The sequence below is a fragment of the Anomaloglossus baeobatrachus genome, chromosome 2 (assembly GCF_048569485.1).
Source record: "Anomaloglossus baeobatrachus isolate aAnoBae1 chromosome 2, aAnoBae1.hap1, whole genome shotgun sequence".
NCBI lineage: Eukaryota > Metazoa > Chordata > Amphibia > Anura > Aromobatidae > Anomaloglossus > Anomaloglossus baeobatrachus.
In genome coordinates this window covers 6,685,153-6,702,622 of record NC_134354.1, presented here as the reverse complement: position 1 = coordinate 6,702,622, position 17,470 = coordinate 6,685,153, and the positions used below count along the sequence as shown (strand labels likewise).

Here is a 17,470-nt window from a genome sequence, read left to right as displayed (position 1 = left end):
CCTGTGGTTGTGCTCTTGTATCTCCAGCAGGGGGCGCTCTGGTCTCCTGTGGTTGTGCTCTTGTATCTCCAGCAGGGGGCGCTCTGGTCTCCTGTGGTTGTGGTCTTGTATCCTCAGCAGGGGGCGCTCTGGTCTCCTGTGGTTGTGGTCTTGTCTCTCTAGCAGGGGGCGCTCTGGTCTCTTGTGGTTGTGGTCTTGTATCTCCAGCAGGGGGTGCTCTGGTCTCCTGTGGTTGTGCTCTTGTATCCTCAGCAGGGGGTGCTCTGGTCTCCTTTGGTTGTGGTCTTGTATCCTCAGCAGGGGGTGCTCTGGTCTCCTGTGGTTGTGGTCTTGTATCCTCAGCAGGGGGCGCTCTGGTCTCCTGTGGTTGTGGTCTTGTATCTCCAGCAGGGGGGTGCTCTGGTCTCCTGTGGTTGTGGTCTTGTATCTCCAGCAGGGGGCGCTCTGGTCTCCTGTGGTTGTGGTCTTGTATCTCCAGCAGGGGATGCACTGGTCTCCTGTGGTTGTGGTCTTGTGTCTCCAGCAGGGGGTGCTCTGGTCTCCTGTGGTTGTGGTCTTGTGTCTCCAGCAGGGGGCGCTCTGGTCTCTTGTGGTTGTGGTCTTGTCTCCAGCAGGGGGTGCTCTGGTCTCCTGTGGTTGTGCTCTTGTATCTCCAGCAGGGGTCGCTCTGGTCTCCTGTGGTTGTGGTTTTGTGTCTCCAGCAGGGGGTGCTCTGGTTTCTTGTGGTTGTGGTCTTGTATCCTCAGCAGGGGGCGCTCTGGTCTCCGGTGGTTGTGGTCTTGTGTCTCCAGCAGGGGGCGCTCTGGTCTCCTGTGGTTGTGGTCTTGTATCCTCAGCAGGGGGTGCTCTGGTTTCCTGTGGTTGTGCTCTTGTATCCTCAGCAGGGGGCGCTCTGGTCTCTTGTGGTTGTTGTCTTGTGTCTCCAGCAGGGGGCGCTCTGGTCTCCGGTGGTTGTGGTCTTGTATCTCCAGCAGGGGGTGCTCTGGTCTCTTGTGGTTGTGGTCTTGTGTCTCCAGCAGGGGGCGCTCTGGTCTCCTGTGGTTGTGCTCTTGTATCCTCAGCAGGGGGTGCTCTGGTTTCCTGTGGTTGTGGTCTTGTATCCTCAGCAGGGGGCGCTCTGCTCTCCTGTGGTTGTGGTCTTGTGTCTCCAGCAGGGGGCGCTCTGGTCTCCTGTAGTTGTGGTCTTGTGTCTCCAGCAGGGGGTGCTCTGGTCTCCTGTGGTTGTGCTCTTGTATCTCCAGCAGGGGGCGCTCTGGTCTCCTGTGGTTGTGGTCTTGTATCCTCAGCAGGGGTCGCTCTGGTCTCCGGTGGTTGTGGTCTTGTGTCTCCAGCAGGGGGCGCTCTGGTCTCCGGTGGTTGTGGTCTTGTGTCTCCAGCAGGGGGCGCTCTGGTCTCCTGTGGTTGTGCTCTTGTATCTCCAGCAGGGGGCGCTCTGATTTCCTGTGGTTGTGCTCTTGTATCTCCAGCAGGGGGCGCTCTGGTCTCTTGTGGTTGTGGTCTTGTATCCTCAGCAGGGGGCGCTCTGCTCTCCTGTGGTTGTGGTCTTGTATCCTCAGCAGGGGGCGCTCTGGTCTGTGGTTGTGGTCTTGTGTCTCCAGCAGGGGGCGCTCTGGTCTCCGGTGGTTGTGCTCTTGTATCCTCAGCAGGGGGCGCTCTGGTCTCCTGTGGTTGTGCTCTTGTATCCTCAGCAGGGGGCGCTCTGGTCTCCGGTGGTTGTGGTCTTGTATCTCCAGCAGGGGGCGCTCTGGTCTCCTGTGGTTGTGCTCTTGTATCCTCAGCAGGGGGCGCTCTGGTCTCCTGTGGTTGTGCTCTTGTATCTCCAGCAGGGGGTGCTCTGGTCTCCTGTGGTTGTGGTCTTGTATCTCCAGCAGGGGGTGCTCTGGTTTCCTGTGGTTGTGGTCTTGTATCCTCAGCAGGGGGCGCTCTGCTCTCCTGTGGTTGTGGTCTTGTGTCTCCAGCAGGGGGCGCTCTGGTCTCTTGTGATTGTGGTCTTGTATCTCCAGCAGGGGGTGCTCTGGTCTCCTGTGGTTGTGGTCTTGTATCTCCAGCAGGGGGCGCTCTGGTCTCCTGTGGATGTGGTCTTGTGTCTCCAGCAGGGGGCGCTCTGGTCTCCTGTGGTTGTGGTCTTGTATCTCCAGCAGGGGGTGCTCTGGTCTCCTGTGGTTGTGCTCTTGTATCTCCAGCAGGGGTCGCTCTGGTCTCCGGTGGTTGTGGTCTTGTATCTCCAGCAGGGGGCGCTCTGGTCTCCTGTGGTTGTGGTCTTGTATCTCCAGCAGGGGGCGCTCTGGTCTCCTGTGGTTGTGCTCTTGTATCCTCAGCAGGGGGTGCTCTGGTCTCCTGTGGTTGTGGTCTTGTATCTCCAGCAGGGGGTGCTCTGGTCTCCGGTGGTTGTGCTCTTGTATCCTCAGCAGGGGGTGCTCTGGTCTCCGGTGGTTGTGCTCTTGTATCCTCAGCAGGGGGTGCTCTGGTCTCCGGTGGTTGTGCTCTTGTATCCTCAGCAGGGGGCGCTCTGGTCTCCTGTGGTTGTGCTCTTGTATCCTCAGCAGGGGGCGCTCTGGTCTCCTGTGGTTGTGCTCTTGTATCCTCAGCAGGGGGCGCTCTGGTCTCCTGTGGTTGTGCTCTTGTATCCTCAGCAGGGGGCGCTCTGGTCTCCTGTGGTTATGCTCTTGTATCCTCAGCAGAGGGCGCTCTGGTCTCCTGTGGTTGTGCTCTTGTATCCTCAGCAGGGGGTGCTCTGGTCTCCTGTGGTTGTGCTCTTGTATCCTCAGCAGGGGGCGCTCTGGTCTCACCCTTGTGTCTCTCTGCAGGGAGCAGGCGGTGTCCTCGGTGGGGCTGGCTGTGATCAGTACGCAGAAGAGGGGCTACCCGCTGGAAGACGCCACACACATCGCCTTACGTGAGTGCTGCAGAGCGTCCTCCTCCGTCCTCGTCCTCTGTGGTAGGTGTCACTGAGCGTCCTCTGTCTTCTCCCTCAGGCACGGTGCGCCGCTTCCTGGAGTCTCATGGGTCAGCGCTGGATAAAGTGGTGTTTGCTGTAACGGAGCAGGAGGAGGTACGAGATCTGCCCCCCACTGACGAGCGCTGACTCCTGTGCCATAGAGCTGTGCAAAAGTCATAGGCAGGTGTGAAAACTAATGCAGACATAGAAGAGCAAGAGTATCATCAGTGACCAAATACAGAGCAACTGCCGAAAACAGACATTTACAATCTTCTCAGTATTCAGTGACGGCCAGTCTCCTCCGTCCTCAGTATTCAGTGACGGCCCGTCTCCTCCGTCCTCAGTATTCAGTGACCGCCCGTCTCCTCCATCCTCAGTATTCAGTGACGGCCCGTCTCCTCCGTCCTCAGTATTCAGTGACGGCCCGTCTCCTCCGTCCTCAGTATTCAGTGACGGCCCGTCTCCTCCGTCCTCAGTATTCAGTGACGGCCCGTCTCCTCCGTCCTCAGTATTCAGTGACCGCCCGTCTCCTCCGTCCTCAGTATTCAGTGACCGCCCGTCTCCTCCGTCCTCAGTATTCAGTGACCGCCCGTCTCCTCCGTCCTCAGTATTCAGTGACCGCCCGTCTCCTCCGTCCTCAGTATTCAGTGACCGCCCGTCTCCTCCGTCCTCAGTATTCAGTGACCGCCCGTCTCCTCCGTCCTCAGTATTCAGTGACCGCCCGTCTCCTCTGTCCTCAGTATTCAGTGACCGCCCGTCTCCTCCGTCCTCAGTATTCAATGACCGCCCATTTCCTCTGTCCTCAGTATTCAGTGATCGCCCGTCTCCTCCGTCCTCAGTATTCAGTGATTGCCCGTCTCCTCCGTCCTCAGTATTGTGACCGCCCGTCTCCTCCGTCCTCAGTATTCAGTGACCGCCCGTCTCCTGCGTCCTCAGTATTCAGTGACCGCCCGTCTCCGCCGTCCTCAGTATTCAGTGACCGCCCGTCTCCGCCGTCCTCAGTATTCAGTGACTGCCCGTCTCCTCCGTCCTCAGTATTCAGTGACCGCCCGTCTCCTCCGTCCTCAGTATTCAGTGACCGCCTGTCTCCTCCGTCCTCAGTATTCAGTGACCGCCCGTCTCCAGTATTCAGTGACCGCCCGTCTCCTCCGTCCTCAGTATTCAGTGACCGCCCCCCCCCCCCCCCCCCCGTCTCCTCCGTCCTCAGTTTTCAGTGATCGCCCGTCTCCTCCGTCCTCAGTATTCAGTGACCGCCCGTCTCCTCCGTCCTCAGTATTGTGACCGCCCGTCTCCTCCGTCCTCAGTATTGTGACCGCCCGTCTCCTCCGTCCTCAGTATTCAGTGACCGCCCGTCTCCTCCGTCCTCAGTATTGTGACCGCCCGTCTCCTCCGTCCTCAGTATTGTGACCGCCCGTCTCCTCCGTCCTCAGTATTGTGACCGCCCGTCTCCTCCGTCCTCAGTATTGTGACCGCCTGTCTCCTCCGTCCTCAGTATTGTGACCGCCCGTCTCCTCCGTCCTCAGTATTCAGTGACCGCCCGTCTCCTCCGTCCTCAGTATTCAGTGACCGCCCGTCTCCTCCGTCCTCAGTATTCAGTGATCGCCCCCCCCCCCCCCGTCTCCTCCGTCCTCAGTATTTAGTGATCGCCCGTCTCCTCCGTCCTCAGTATTTAGTGATCGCCCGTCTCCTCCGTCCTCAGTATTCAGTGACCGCCCGTCTCCTCCGTCCTCAGTATTCAGTGACCGCCCGTCTCCTCCGTCCTCAGTATTCAGTGATCGCCCGTCTCCTCCGTCCTCAGTATTCAGTGATCGCCCGTCTCCTCCGTCCTCAGTATTCAGTGATCGCCCGTCTCCTCCGTCCTCAGTATTCAGTGACCGCCCGTCTCCTCCGTCCTCAGTATTCAGTGATCGCCCGTCTCCTCCGTCCTCAGTATTCAGTGATCGCCCGTCTCCTCCGTCCTCAGTATTCAGTGATCGCCCGTCTCCTCCGTCCTCAGTATTCAGTGATCGCCCGTCTCCTCCGTCCTCAGTATTCAGTGATCGCCCGTCTCCTCCGTCCTCAGTATTCAGTGATCGCCCGTCTCCTCCGTCCTCAGTATTCAGTGATCGCCCGTCTCCTCCGTCCTCAGTATTCAGTGATCGCCCGTCTCCTCCGTCCTCAGTATTCAGTGATCGCCCGTCTCCTCCGTCCTCAGTATTCAGTGATCGCCCGTCTCCTCCGTCCTCAGTATTCAGTGATCGCCCGTCTCCTCCGTCCTCAGTATTCAGTGATCGCCCCCCCCCCCCATCTCCTCCATCCTCAGTATTCAGTGATCGCCAGTCTCCTCCGTCCTCAGTATTCAGTGACTGCCCGTCTCCTCCGTCCTCAGTATTCAGTGACTGCCCGTCTCCTCCGTCCTCAGTATTCAGTGACTGCCCGTCTCCTCCGTCCTCAGTATTCAGTGACTGCCCGTATCCTCCGTCCTCAGTATTTAGTGACTGCCCGTATCCTCCGTCCTCAGTATTCAGTGACCGCCCGTGTCACAAACCACCGGGGGGTCACTCAGAAATCCCCCGCGCTGGCTACCAGTACGTCACAATCGGGGGGTAACAAGTGGGGGTCACCCCTCCTTTATACCTCCCGACCGACAGAGCACGTGATGCGCTCTCTAGCGCCCCTCTTATAGTCAGGCTAATTATGGAATTGCCCGACAATAAGCAAGGAGGCCGCTATACTACTTATGCCGATTATTGAAGGGTCCCCGGTGAGAGTAGGGTATATATTCCCCCGACCTCCGCGGGCGGAATATATAAAATCTCCCCGAATCTCACTGGCCTCCCCACAATAATCCTTGGCACAAACTCGCTGCCACCAACCGCTTCACGGTAACTATTAGCCGAACACACAGACGTGGGATTCAAGATCGAGATAACAGAACAGCCCAAGATTAATTATATAATTTAATCAGCCTAAAGCACACTAGAAACTACAATATATACAATAGGGAATCTACAGAATATACATAGGTCAGAGTACAGTTACAGATAAAGCATGGTTTACAACAGGTATGCAATTCAATCAGTTACCTTGTGCGTCTGGCCACAGGGGGGCGCTGTAGACCAGGTTTCTAGGAACTCCCGCAGATGTTTCCTGCACGTGACCCCCAGCGAAAGAACCCTGGAAAATGGCCGAAGTAGGGTTATCAACCTGGACAAATCCAGGTCCCCTCCTACCTTCGTGACCTCAGAGGGAGCACTGCTCCACCCCTGGCTGGAGTTATGGACAAAATCCACAACATGGAATATGGCCATAACTTTGCCTGGGAGCGTCGTAGGCGGACGCCAATGCTCTCATTGTGACAGTTATGAATTTAGCTACAGAACGAGGGGACTCATGACCTGTCTGCCAGTTCCCCATTGGCTGATATCACGCCTGGGGCATTTCCCAATGTCCTGCTCCCATAAAAAGGGTGTGCCGGCATCGTCTGCATGCGGAGACACCATTTTGATGGTTGCCATATTTATCGGAAATATGGCTTGCGAGATATGAACCATTTTTTACTGGAGTCGTTCTGTCTGGCTATTTCCATAGCCTTGCTAACTAGCTAGCAGCTCCTACTACAGGGTGACGGCAGGGAGTTGTGAGGTAAATCCGGAGATATGACGATAAATCATGATATTCAAGTATGTCAGGAAGCCCTCTCCTGGTGTCACCCCCCCCCCCCCTTTCCTTCACACAACTGGTTTAGCAACAAACTCCATGGCCATGTCCTGTGATATGGAAATTAGGTGGCTTTAGGACAAAGGACACAGGATGACTCCCTGCCGTCACCCTGTAACAAGAGTTGTATCTCATTAGCAAGGCTATGGAAATAGCCAGACAGAACGACTCCAGTAAAAAATGGTTCATATCTCGCAAGCCATATTTCCGATAAATATGGCAACCATAAAAATGGTGTCTCCGCATGCAGACGATGCCGGCACACCCTTTTTATGGGAGCAGGACATTGGGAAATGCCCCAGGCGTGATATCAGCCAATGGGGAACTGGCAGACAGGTCATGAGTCCCCTCGTTCTGTAGCTAAATTCATAACTGTCACAATGAGAGCATTGGCGTCCGCCTACGACGCTCCCAGGCAAAGTTATAGCCAAAATCCCCTTTGCTGGATAATTCTGATCCATGCAGGGGGAGTGGCAGTGCTTCCCTGTGAGGTCACTAAGGTAGGAGGGGACCTGGATTTGTCCAGGTTGATAACCCTACTTCGGCCATTTTCCAGCGTTCTTCTCGCTGGGGGCACGTGTAGGAAACATCTGTGGGAGTTCCTGGAAACCTGGTCTACAGCGCCCCCCTGTGGCCAGACACACAAGGTAACTGATTGAATTGCATATCTGTTTGTAAACCATGCTTTATCTGTAACTGTACTCTGACATAGGTATATTCTGTAGATTCCCTATTGTATATATTGTAGTTTCTAGTGTGGCTTTAGGCGATTAAATTATATAATTAATCTTGGGCTGTTCTGTTATCTCGATCTTGAATCCCACGTCTGTGTGTTCGGCTAATAGTTACCGTGAAGCGGTTGGTGGCAGCGAGTTGTGCCAAGGATTATTGTGGGGAGGCCAGTGAGATTCGGGAAGATATTATATATTCCGCCCGCGGAGGTCGGGGGAATATATACCCTCCTCTCACCGGGGACCCTTCAATAATCGGCATAAGTAGTATAGCGGCCTCCTTGCTTATTGTCGGGCAATTCCATAATTGGCCTGACTATAAGAGGGGCGCTAGAGAGCGCGTCACGTGCTCTGTCTGTCGGTCGGGAGGTATAAAGGAGGGGTGACCCCCCCTTGCTACCCCCCGATTGTGACGTACTGGTAGCCAGCGCGGGGGATTTCTGAGTGACCCCCCGGTGGTTTGTGACATATTGGTGGCAAGCGGTGGGATCGAGATAATAGTGTGTGTGAGTGTGAGACCCATACTCCCAGACACTAAAGACTGCCTGCAGCAGCTGTGGCTGCTGGGGTCTTCAGACTAGCTCAACACTAGAGTGTCAGAGTGCAGATACTGTAAGGTGTGTGGAGGCATCAGGTGTCAGTTCTGTGTCAGTGACCAAAAGTCTGCAAGAATGGCTGATGGCACCAGGAGCAGAGCTATGCAACTGGCCAATGCTAAAGCAGGAGCCGAAGAGAGGGAGGACGGTGCTGTGGGCAGTAATGAGGAGGTTGCCCACGAGTCCTCCAGGAGCTCGACGCCAGAAAACAGCTCTGCAGAGGACATTGCACAACCGGGCACTGCTGGACAAGATGAGGAGCAGCTCGCCCAAGGGTCCTCAACGAGCCAGATGCCAGCCCTCCGCTCTGCAATGGACAGTGAATCACCAGGCTCCGCAGCGGGCCGCAGATCACCACGTGCCATTCCACCGAGCCTGGGAGGCTCGGATAGCCTTCTTCAAATGGCTATGGCCCTACGCCAGGCTGGAGACCGGGAGGGCTACAAGGAACTCATGGCCGAGCGTGAGCGGCAAGCAGCGCGTGAAGAGCGCCAGGCAGAGCGTAACTACCAGCTGCAGCTAGCTCAGCTCCGGCCCTCATCAGCCACCCGTGACCTTCCAGACACCAAACTTCCAAAGGTCCGTGTTGAGGACTTCCCAGTGCTGGAGAAGGATGGAGACTTGGACTCTTTCTTGACTGCTTTTGAACGGACTTGCTTGCAGCATCATCTGAACAAGGACCAGTGGGCCAAATACCTGACCCCCCGTTTAAGGGGTAAGGCCCTGGATGTCCTTGGGGACTTGCCTGCTGAGGCAGATCAGGGCTACGACACCATCAAGCGGGCCCTGATCCAACAGTACAACCTCACTCCAGAGTCCTACCGCAAGAAGTTCCGGAGCCTACAGAAGGGACCAAAGGACTCCTGGGCTGACCACCGGCGGGCACTTGCCCGAGCTGCCGACCACTGGACCCAAGGCCTGCAGCTTTCCACCGGACCGGAGATCCTGGACTTGTTCATCACGGAGCAACTCTTGTGGAACTGCCCTGAGGATCTCCGCCAGTTCATCCGAGACCAGAAGCCAAAGGGATCCACGGCTACAGCTGCCCTGGCCGATGACTACACCAACAATCGGGCTCCTGAAGCCAGGAGAGCAGCCACCAGCAGCACCTGGAGAGGGGGTAAGATGAACTCTGCGACTGCCCCACCTGCCCCTAGACTGCAGGGGGTGTCCCCCTCAACTCCCCTCTCCAGGCCCGTGGCAGAACCAAGACGGTGCCACCAGTGCAACCTACCTGGACACTTCAAGGCCATGTGCCCTCAGCGTCCCAAGGCCCCGGCTCCGTCCCCGTCCCAAGGGCCGCCCAAGGTGTATTGTGTGGGTGGGGGTGGTGGTAGGTCCCTGGACAGCTTCCAACCTGTCACCGTCGGCCAGTCTGTGACCATAGGACTGCGAGACAGCGCCTCGGAGGTGACTCTGGTGCGGCCTGAGATGGTGTCCCCCCAAGACTTGATCCCTGGAAAAACCCTCGCTGTCTCCGGGATTGGAGGCATTGACCCGGCGCTGCCTGTTGCTGACATTTATGTGGACTGGGGCGCAGGGCGAGGGGTGAGGGAGGTGGGGGTAACTGATCGGATCCCTGCAAACGTGCTACTTGGGACAGATTTGGGGCAAATAACCTCCCAGTTTGGCCCCGCCCCAAAGGCTGAACCTTCAGCCAGTGCTGACGTGCCTCCGGACAATGTTAATGGGTTATCTATGAATGATGTAAGGGAGGAGGGAGTGAACTCTGATATTTCTGCTTGCACAGACACCATAGACACACACGCAGCTGCAGCTGTGACAGGGGAGGGGGTCAGAGAAAGGTGTGACAATGCCTCTACAAGTAACCAGCCTGTGAGCTGGGATCTGTTGCCCTCTGCAGGGATAAGCAGAGAGCAGGGTGCTGCAGGGGGAGGACCAGTGTGTGGGGTGGGGGCTACCACAGCAAATGTGGGGTCCCCAGAGATTTCACAGCGGGGTTCTGTTGCTGCAGGAGGGGAACAGGCAGGTGAGATTGGGGCCGGTCCAGGAGCGGAAGTGCTCCCAGGTAAGATCTCGGTGCATGGTTCCCCCACAACCGGGGTGTCAGGAAGCCAGGTAGGTCTGCCTGAACCGGCGACTTGGTCAGGAACGGAGGAGGAGCAGGCACGACCCACGGTCGCAGCGGCTGTGGCCGCTGTCACCCGCAGTGGGAGTGCTGGAAGCCAAGGGGCCTCCCGGAGGTCCGATAGCTCTTCCCCTTCTGACCAAGTGGCAGCCGAGTCAGGTGGAGGCCAGGACACAGGTCCCGGGGTACTGACCGAAGATGTGACAGTCTCGTCGATTCTGGCCACATCTGGTCAGGGGTTTCAGGCAGCGTTAGAAGCTGACGACAGCCTGAAAGCTCTAAAGGAGCAGGCGGCACAGCCTCCCTCGGACTCGGACCCGGAGCGAGTGGTCTGGGACCAAGGACGGCTGTACCGGGCCACGGTCCAGCAGGGTTCACCGGAGGCGTGGCCCAGGGACCGACAGTTGGTGGTACCCTATCCGTTCCGGACGGAGTTGTTGCGGATCGCACATGAGATTCCGATGGCCGGACACCTAGGGATCGCTAAGACCAAGGCCAGGTTAAACCAGCATTTCTACTGGCCAAAAATGGGGGCCGATGTGGCTGCCTACTGCCGTTCGTGTGAAACCTGTCAGAGAGTGGGGAAGGCGGGGCCACACCCCAAAGCCCCACTAGTATCTCTGCCAATCATCGATGAGCCTTTCAGGAGGGTGGCTGTGGATCTGGTCGGCCCGCTGGCCATCCCCAGCAGCTCCGGGAAACGCTTCATACTGACGGTAGTTGACTATGCCACCCGGTACCCAGAAGCAGTGGCCTTGTCGTCCATTCGGGCTGACAAGGTGGCCACCGCATTGCTGGAGATTTTCTCCCGAGTGGGTTTTCCCCAGGAAATGCTCACCGACCGGGGGACCCAATTCATGTCCCAGCTGATGGAGGCCTTCTGTAAGGAAGTCCAGGTGCGACATCTGGTGGCCAGCCCGTACCATCCACAGACTAATGGCCTGTGCGAGCGGTTCAATGGCACCTTAAAGCAGATGCTTAAGATGTTGGTCGACTCCCATGGGCGTGACTGGGAGCGGTATCTCCCACACCTGTTATTTGCTTACCGGGAGGTTCCACAGGCCTCAACAGGATTCTCACCGTTTGAGCTCCTGTACGGGCGACGTGTGCGGGGCCCCCTGGCTCTGGTGAAAGAGGCTTGGGAAGGGGATTTGGCCACCCCTGGAGTGTCGGTTATCGAGTATGTCATGCGCTTCCGGGACAAAATGCAGGCCTTGACGCAACTGGTACACGACAATATGGCTCAAGCCCAGGCCGATCAGAAGCGTTGGTACGACCAGAACGCTTGTGAGAGGACCTACCAAGTGGGTCAAAAGGTGTGGGTACTGGTCCCCGTACCACAGGACAAGCTTCAGGCAGCCTGGGAAGGCCCATACCTCGTGTACCAGCAGCTCAACCCTGTGACGTACCTGGTCACCCTGGACCCTGCCCGTGGAAGGCGGAAGCCCTTCCATGTGAACATGATGAAGGCACATCATGAGCGGGAGGCATGTGCGCTCCCCGTGTGCAACCTGCCCGAGGAGGGAGAAGCGGAAACCCTCTTGGATATGCTAGCCCAGGTTAGGGCAGGCGGATCCATTGAGGATGTGGAGGTTGGCCACCAGCTCTTGGAGGACCAACGGTCCCAGCTGTGGGCCATCCTACACCCCTTCCGGGGGTTGTTTACCAACCAGCCCGGAAGGACTGACTTGGCTGTCCATCACGTGGACACTGGGGATCATCCCCCGATCCGGCGTTCAGCATATCGGGTCTCCCTGGAGGTGCAGCAACACATGCGCCAGGAGATTGACGAGATGCTGAAGCTGGGGGTGATCCAGGCATCCAACAGCGCTTGGGCCTCGCCTGTAGTCCTCGTCCCTAAGAAGGACCGAACCACTCGGTTCTGCGTGGACTACAGGGGGCTCAATGCGGTCACGGTCGCCGATGCGTACCCAATGCCACGCATCGATGACCTGCTCGATCAGTTGGCCGGGGCTCAGTACCTGACCATCATGGACCTGAGCCGGGGATATTGGCAGATCCCCCTGACTCGCAAGGCCAGGGAACGCTCTGCCTTTATTACCCCATTTGGACTGTACGAGTCCACGGTGATGCCATTCGGGATGAGGAATGCCCCTGCCACTTTCCAGCGGATGGTCAACACCCTGCTCAAGGGACTTGAAGGGTACGCGGCCGCGTACCTGGATGACATTGCCGTCTTCAGTCCCACCTGGGAAGATCACCTAGAGCATCTAGCACAGGTGCTCAGGCGGATCCACCGGGCAGGTTTGACCATCAAGCCGGGAAAGTGTCAGCTGGCCATGAGCGAGGTCCAGTACCTCGGTCACCGGGTAGGTGGGAGAACCCTGAAGCCCGAGCCTGAGAAAGTGGAGGCCATCGCATCCTGGCCCACCCCCAGGACCAAGAAGCAGGTGATGTCCTTCTTGGGGACCGCTGGGTACTATAGGAGGTTTGTTCCATGCTATAGTAGCCTGGCAAAGCCCTTGACGGACCTCACCAAGAAGAAGCTGCCCTCTGCAGTCGATTGGACAGTGGACTGCGAGACAGCCTTCCGGGCCCTAAAGGACGCCCTGTCCAGCCCGCCCGTGCTACAGGCAGCCGACTTCACGCGGCCGTTTGTAGTACAGACCGACGCCAGTGACTTCGGCCTCGGTGCGGTGCTCAGCCAGGTGGACTCTGCGAGCCAAGAGCACCCAGTCTTGTACCTGAGCAGGAAGCTGTTACCAAGGGAAGTGGCCTATTCTACAATGGAGAAGGAGTGCCTGGCCATAGTGTGGGCCCTGCAGCGTCTGCAACCCTATCTATACGGGCGCCACTTCATCGTGGAGACGGACCACAATCCCCTCAGCTGGTTGCACACCGTCTCTGGGACGAATGGGCGATTGTTGCGATGGAGCCTTGCGCTCCAGCAATACAACTTCACCATTCGCCACAAAAGGGGCCGTGACCACGGTAACGCAGACGGGCTGTCCCGACAAGGAGAGGTCGCGGACGGGCGCACGGGGGAACACCGGAGTGTGCTGCCCCCTAGCGCCCTCAAAAGGGGGGAGGTGTGAGGTAAATCCGGAGATATGACGATAAATCATGATATTCAAGTATGTCAGGAAGCCCTCTCCTGGTGTCACCCCCCCCCCCCTTTCCTTCACACAACTGGTTTAGCAACAAACTCCATGGCCATGTCCTGTGATATGGAAATTAGGTGGCTTTAGGACAAAGGACACAGGATGACTCCCTGCCGTCACCCTGTAACAAGAGTTGTATCTCATTAGCAAGGCTATGGAACTAGCAGACAGAACGACTCCAGTAAAAAATGGTTCATATCTCGCAAGCCATATTTCCGATAAATATGGCAACCATAAAAATGGTGTCTCCGCATGCAGACGATGCCGGCACACCCTTTTTATGGGAGCAGGACATTGGGAAATGCCCCAGGCGTGATATCAGCCAATGGGGAACTGGCAGACAGGTCATGAGTCCCCTCGTTCTGTAGCTAAATTCATAACTGTCACAATGAGAGCATTGGCGTCCGCCTACGACGCTCCCAGGCAAAGTTATAGCCAAAATCCCCTTTGCTGGATAATTCTGATCCATGCAGGGGGAGTGGCAGTGCTTCCCTGTGAGGTCACTAAGGTAGGAGGGGACCTGGATCTGCCCAGGTTGATAACCCTACTTCGGCCATTTTCCAGCGTTCTTCTCGCTGGGGGCACGTGTAGGAAACATCTGTGGGAGTTCCTGGAAACCTGGTCTACAGCGCCCCCCTGTGGCCAGACACACAAGGTAACTGATTGAATTGCATATCTGTTTGTAAACCATGCTTTATCTGTAACTGTACTCTGACATAACTGTATATTCTGTAGATTCCCTATTGTATATATTGTAGTTTCTAGTGTGCTTTAGGCGATTAAATTATATAATTAATCTTGGGCTGTTCTGTTATCTCGATCTTGAATCCCACGTCTGTGTGTTCGGCTAATAGTTACCGTGAAGCGGTTGGTGGCAGCGAGTTGTGCCAAGGATTATTGTGGGGAGGCCAGTGAGATTCGGGAAGATATTATATATTCCGCCCGCGGAGGTCGGGGGAATATATACCCTCCTCTCACCGGGGACCCTTCAATAATCGGCATAAGTAGTATAGCGGCCTCCTTGCTTATTGTCGGGCAATTCCATAATTGGCCTGACTATAAGAGGGGCGCTAGAGAGCGCGTCACGTGCTCTGTCTGTCGGTCGGGAGGTATAAAGGAGGGGTGACCCCCCCCTTGCTACCCCCCGATTGTGACGTACTGGTAGCCAGCGCGGGGGATTTCTGAGTGACCCCCCCGGTGGTTTGTGACAGGAGTCATCCTGTGTCCATTGTTCCCACACCACCTCATCTCCATATCACAGGACATGGCCATGGAGGTGTAAGTGGAACACTGAGAACAAGAAGGGAGGGGGCACTGCCAGGGAGTGATGAGGGACTATGACTGGAGTCATAATTCATCTTCATATCCCGGGATTTGCCTCACACCTCCCCCCTTTTGAGGGCGCTAGGGGGCAGCACACTCCGGTGTTCCCCCGTGCGCCCGTCCGCGACCTCTCCTTGTCGGGACAGCCCGTCTGCGTTACCGTGGTCACGGCCCCTTTTGTGGCGAATGGTGAAGTTGTATTGCTGGAGCGCAAGGCTCCATCGCAACAATCGCCCATTCGTCCCAGAGACGGTGTGCAACCAGCTGAGGGGATTGTGGTCCGTCTCCACGATGAAGTGGCGCCCGTATAGATAGGGTTGCAGACGCTGCAGGGCCCACACTATGGCCAGGCACTCCTTCTCCATCGTGGAATAGGCAACTTCCCTTGGTAACAGCTTCCTGCTCAGGTACAAGACTGGGTGCTCTTGGCTCGCAGAGTCCACCTGGCTGAGCACCGCACCGAGGCCGAAGTCACTGGCGTCGGTCTGTACTACAAACGGCCGCGTGAAGTCGGCTGCCTGTAGCACGGGCGGGCTGGACAGGGCGTCCTTTAGGGCCCGGAAGGCTGTCTCGCAGTCCATTGTCCAATCGACTGCAGAGGGCAGCTTCTTCTTGGTGAGGTCCGTCAAGGGCTTTGCCAGGCTACTATAGCATGGAACAAACCTCCTATAGTACCCAGCGGTCCCCAAGAAGGACATCACCTGCTTCTTGGTCCTGGGGGTGGGCCAGGATGCGATGGCTTCCACTTTCTCAGGCTCGGGCTTCAGTGTTCTCCCACCTACCCGGTGACCGAGGTACTGGACCTCGCTCATGGCCAGCTGACACTTTCCCGGCTTGATGGTCAAACCTGCCCGGTGGATCCGCCTGAGCACCTGTGCTAGATGCTCTAGGTGGTCCTCCCAGGTGGGACTGAAGACGGCAATGTCATCCAGGTACGCGGCCGCGTACCCTTCAAGTCCCTTGAGCAGGGTGTTGACCATCCGCTGGAAAGTGGCAGGGGCATTCCTCATCCCGAATGGCATCACCGTGGACTCGTACAGTCCAAATGGGGTAATAAAGGCAGAGCGTTCCCTGGCCTTGCGAGTCAGGGGGATCTGCCAATATCCCCGGCTCAGGTCCATGATGGTCAGGTACTGAGCCCCGGCCAACTGATCGAGCAGGTCATCGATGCGTGGCATTGGGTACGCATCGGCGACCGTGACAGCATTGAGCCCCCTGTAGTCCACGCAGAACCGAGTGGTTCTGTCCTTCTTAGGGACGAGGACTACAGGCGAGGCCCAAGCGCTGTTGGATGCCTGGATCACCCCCAGCTTCAGCATCTCGTCAATCTCCTGGCGCATGTGTTGCTGCACCTCCAGGGAGACCCGATATGCTGAACGCCGGATCGGGGGATGATCCCCAGTGTCCACGTGATGGACAGCCAAGTCAGTCCTTCCGGGCTGGTTGGTAAACAACCCCCGGAAGGGGTGTAGGGTGGCCCACAGCTGGGACCGTTGGTCTTCCAAGAGCTGGTGGCCAACCTCCACATCCTCAATGGATCCGCCTGCCCTAACCTGGGCTAGCATATCCAAGAGGGTTTCCGCTTCTCCCTCCTCGGGCAGGTTGCACACGGGGAGCGCACATGCCTCCCGCTCATGATGTGCCTTCATCATGTTCACATGGAAGGGCTTCCGCCTTCCACGGGCAGGGTCCAGGGTGACAAGGTACGTCACAGGGTTGAGCTGCTGGTACACGAGGTATGGGCCTTCCCAGGCTGCCTGAAGCTTGTCCTGTGGTACGGGGACCAGTACCCACACCTTTTGACCCACTTGGTAGGTCCTCTCACAAGCGTTCTGGTCGTACCAACGCTTCTGATCGGCCTGGGCTTGAGCCATATTGTCGTGTACCAGTTGCGTCAAGGCCTGCATTTTGTCCCGGAAGCGCATGACATACTCGATAACCGACACTCCAGGGGTGGCCAAATCCCCTTCCCAAGCCTCTTTCACCAGAGCCAGGGGGCCCCGCACACGTCGCCCGTACAGGAGCTCAAACGGTGAGAATCCTGTTGAGGCCTGTGGAACCTCCCGGTAAGCAAATAACAGGTGTGGGAGATACCGCTCCCAGTCACGCCCATGGGAGTCGACCAACATCTTAAGCATCTGCTTTAAGGTGCCATTGAACCGCTCGCACAGGCCATTAGTCTGTGGATGGTACGGGCTGGCCACCAGATGTCGCACCTGGACTTGCTTACAGAGGGCCTCCATCAGCTGGGACATGAATTGGGTCCCCCGGTCAGTGAGCATTTCCTGGGGAAAACCCACTCGGGAGAAAATCTCCAGCAATGCGGTGGCCACCTTGTCAGCCCGAATGGACGACAAGGCCACTGCTTCTGGGTACCGGGTGGCATAGTCCACTACCGTCAGTATGAAGCGTTTCCCGGAGCTGCTGGGGATGGCCAGCGGGCCGACCAGATCCACAGCCACCCTCCTGAAAGGCTCATCGATGATTGGCAGAGATACTAGTGGGGCTTTGGGGCGTGGCCCCGCCTTCCCCACTCTCTGACAGGTTTCACACGAACGGCAGTAGGCAGCCACATCGGCCCCCATTTTTGGCCAGTAGAAATGCTGGTTTAACCTGGCCTTGGTCTTAGCGATCCCTAGGTGTCCGGCCATCGGAATCTCATGTGCGATCCGCAACAACTCCGTCCAGAACGGATAGGGTACCACCAACTGTCGGTCCCTGGGCCACGCCTCCGGTGAACCCTGCTGGACCGTGGCCCGGTACAGCCGTCCTTGGTCCCAGACCACTCGCTCCGGGTCCGAGTCCGAGGGAGGCTGTGCCGCCTGCTCCTTAAGAGCTTTCAGGCTGTCGTCAGCTTCTAACGCTGCCTGAAACCCCTGACTAGATGTGGCCAGAATCGACGAGACTGTCATATCTTCAGTCAGTACCCCGGGACCTGTGTCCTGGCCTCCACCTGACTCGGCTGCCACTTG

At 57.2% G+C, this 17,470-nt stretch overlaps 1 protein-coding gene across 1 annotated transcript in view; it reads left to right on the top strand.

Moving 5' to 3' along the window:
- Window positions 1–17,470, top strand: part of GDAP2 (ganglioside induced differentiation associated protein 2) — a 67,306-nt gene that overhangs the window by 13,350 nt on the left and 36,486 nt on the right. Inside the window, exons 4-5 of the mRNA XM_075334837.1 lie at window positions 2,808–2,896; window positions 2,976–3,052. Coding sequence (XP_075190952.1) covers window positions 2,808–2,896; window positions 2,976–3,052 — 166 coding nt within the window. The remainder of the gene's footprint in view (window positions 1–2,807; window positions 2,897–2,975; window positions 3,053–17,470) is intronic.